This window comes from Glossina fuscipes, unplaced genomic scaffold (assembly GCF_014805625.2).
Source record: "Glossina fuscipes isolate IAEA_lab_2018 unplaced genomic scaffold, Yale_Gfus_2 56033, whole genome shotgun sequence".
In the NCBI taxonomy this organism is placed as follows: Eukaryota; Metazoa; Arthropoda; class Insecta; order Diptera; family Glossinidae; genus Glossina; species Glossina fuscipes.
Genome location: NW_024000515.1, coordinates 3309 through 6866, shown reverse-complemented (window position 1 = coordinate 6866; position 3558 = coordinate 3309). Strand labels below are relative to the sequence as shown.

Sequence of the window (3558 nt, the reverse complement as noted above, 5' to 3'; positions counted from 1 at the left end):
GTTTCGCTCCTTATAATTAAAACAAGTCAAAAGACTATAGTTGGCCACAAGCCATCATCAAATACCCTACGGTACTTCGCTTAACACAGTTGTTCATATAATGCCTTTTCAAGATAAGGGAAGTATGGAAGGTGGCCGACAAAGTGGCCCGGTCGGAACTATTTTCAATAATGTTCGTCTTTGAACCACAAGACATCGGTGTTGCGGCCTGTTCATTGAACTCGAGAGACGAGACAGGGAGACAAGTGGACGTACATATGGACAGATTGACACAGGCAAGCTTAGAATCACTTTCTGAGTTAGTTGGTATAATAAAAATTAGGTCTATCCGAGGTTCTTATGGGTGTTACATACATTCGCACAACAATAGATATGGTGTAGAATACACTAATCCTTTCCTGATAGAATATTTCTTTTATGCATAAAAATGTTTCACGAAACTTTATTAGTTTACCGCATTCGTATTCGTTTACCAACAATCTATATATTACCGCTATGTAATTAATATTTGAATAGAAAAAACGTAATTAACATTTGCATAGAGTTACGTGGCAATTCCCAGAAGCATACGACTTAACGAAGATAAACATAATAATTTCTATTCATAAATAACTTTTATTTCTCACCGTACTCCCACTGCACGGCAATGTTCAAATGTTTCAAGAGGAGAACGGTCGAGATTATTAAAATACCCTTCAATCAAATGCTTCTTCACTTTATTGTGACCAAAACCTGTACCATGGAGCCATTTTTTTCAAGTTTGGAGAAATAATCCTAGGGATCAAATCTGACGAATAAGGTGCGCGAGAAAGCAATTTGAATTTTGTAACTGTTCACTTAGGGCCTTCTCAACAACGAATACGTGAAGTGTTGATAAAAAAAATATATTTTTTTCTTTCTTTAATTGTTTTAAGATAATTAGGGAAATGGAATCGCTCTCGCTTTTATTAGGGCCCATCTTCCCCTTTCTGTACCTTGTTTTCTCTGTTCCCTCATCACAGTTGTGAACTACTTGATATGATGTTAATTGTTGTGAAACATCCTGGCAACGATGCCATAATGAACAAAGGCGGAATCCATTCTAAGCACAGATTTTTTAAGGCCAAAGTTTTAATCAATATGTGATGTGCAACACTTCTTGAAAAAGCTGCCACATCTGCTAGCTCGCGTACTTTCATTCGATGATCGGCCTTTTATCCTTTTGCGGATTTTATTCGCCATTTCTGGCTTTCTTCTATCAAATATTTTGTTATTGCAAACGGAAGGTATCGCGTAGCCGGATAGTTAAGAAACGTGGCTGTTGAGTCGACGTACACAGGCACAATTCTCATTGCGGTAAACCCTACCTTAATTGCGATTGGCTTGTGATGGTAGCTACAGCCACACGGAAAATCGAATATACATCTTCCACGCTTCGTTTACTCCTTATTTCTCTCTTCCCACGTTTTTCTATTCATCATTGCGCTACATGCACCGGGAACATTCCCTGAACGATTGATTACATGAATAAAAGAAACAAAACACACTTACAAAGAATAGCGTCTGGCCGGAATTATATAATGGTTAGACTAAGATATTCTAAATAAAGGTATTGTGTTACATAAAAATGGCCAATTTTTGCAAGTTTACCTGTTCACTGTGGGTGTTTATAGTTGATTACGGTCAAGCAAATGCTACGATAACAAGGTGAAGGCCTTCGAATTTCGACCTATTTACGAACTTTAGACTGATAGGGTTTTCCTTTTTAAAGAGCTTATATAAAATTGAAACTTCATTACTTAAAGCTTTAACACTTTTTCTACTCTGCACTGCTTGTTGTGCAAGGATATATTAAGTTTCTGCGAAAAGGGGGCTTCGATTCATGATGACTTTCTGGATCGATCTAAGCTATAGATCGCCATTTTTGAGATATTTTAACTAAGTGTGTTACACTGACATGCTTTAACTATTAAAAACGCTTTGGATCGGACCACTTCGTATATAGTATCATATTTGAAAAGGTCGTTATACAAACACCTGTATTAAGCAAAGTGGTGTAGAGTATTTAATAGTGGGCCGTTCCTCACTATGGCATTTTCACTTGTTTTTATACTAAAGATGTTACCTTCTTGATCAATTTTCCTACAGATCTCCATATATTTATTAAACAGTAAATGTTTAATCGAACACTTAATGTTTATACCCAAATATAAACACCAGTATTGGCGTTTCATATCATATATGCTTTTACATTCCGATCTATTTCATCTGACAATGAACATATGCCTGCAGGTAAATTTATAATACGATATACGCATACATACACCTGCACACTTATATATTATAACTTTATGTGTGAAATCTCGCTAACATCTCTTCACCTTTCGCCCGCCTGTCGATACGATACGATTGAATGATTTTGTGCATACACTGAGCATAGTTGTTGATTGGCGTATGTTTGGAGATAGAACAAGGGCATCTGAGAGTGGCGATTGTCTATATGGCGGGCGTTGTTTCTGGTTCATTGGCCACGTTATACTTACTTCCACAGCTTTCGTTAATGGGTGCTTCGGCCGGTGTCTATGGTATGTTGATGAGCCACTTACCACATTTAATAAAGGTCAGTCAGTTACTAACGAAACACTTACATAAGGAATTTTGATTTGAATTTTTTTTTTACTTTTTTTTCCCCTTCTTTTTCGCAGAATTTTCATTACTTAACTTACCGTTACTTACGACTAACATGTATGGTAATTTTATTCCTCAGTGATGTATGTTTTACGACATACCACGCCATCGCGAATGGAAATATGAATCCACGGATATGTGTTGAAGCTCACATTGCTGGTGCAATTAACGGTTTTATTAGTGGTTTTCTAGTCTACGCAACAAGTGAAAGACAGTCTATGTCGAGCACATGCACATAGCGTTTATTTAAAATAAACATTAAACATATGCAAGTATATGCTTTTTTGTCCAAGTGCCTATAAAAGTAAAATCGATTACTTACACATTTAGCATTGTCTATAAACAAAATGTTTGGTACATAAATAGCCATTTAACATAATTTGTTGTATTTATAGTGTAAACGTATTTATTTATAGTTAATTAAATGTTAAAAAATTATAGTCTTTTATTGTTTAGGTTTATAATTAGTAATTCATTTTATTATTTTCCTATGCATTACCATTTATTACATATATTACGTTAGCCTACGGTTGTGTTGTTAAGAAAAAGTCAATAAATATTAATAAAAGTTATTTCAAATTTGCATTCAAACGTATATATATATATATATATATATATATATGATATACTATATGTGATTAGCTATCATATAAGTAATTATTCATTTATGTCCACAAATCATTAAGAGAGAAATTTTATAAATGTATTCTACAATACCAAATGCCAGCTTTGTCCCACCACTTAAATTGACCCTTCCGGGGAATTTTTTTAGATGCCTCTAAAATTCAGTTTTTGCCGAAATAACTTCATTTACAAAATTGCACTTATTTATACTCCACAAAAACTTTAAGTTCCGAAAGCAAATAAAACTAATTTACACCTCTTTCCGGA

General features: G+C 34.6%; 1 protein-coding gene across 1 annotated transcript; it reads left to right on the top strand.

The window, feature by feature from the left end:
- Window positions 1-2127: 2127 nt before the first annotated feature.
- On the top strand, window positions 2128-3087 carry LOC119643118 (protein rhomboid-like; the record flags this gene model as incomplete). The annotated part of the gene is made up of 3 exons (XM_038042467.1): window positions 2128-2271; window positions 2420-2599; window positions 2685-3087. Coding segments are annotated over 3 exons (546 nt in total), but the record flags the coding sequence as incomplete, so codon positions are not given.
- Between the last annotated feature and the right edge of the window lie 471 nt (window positions 3088-3558).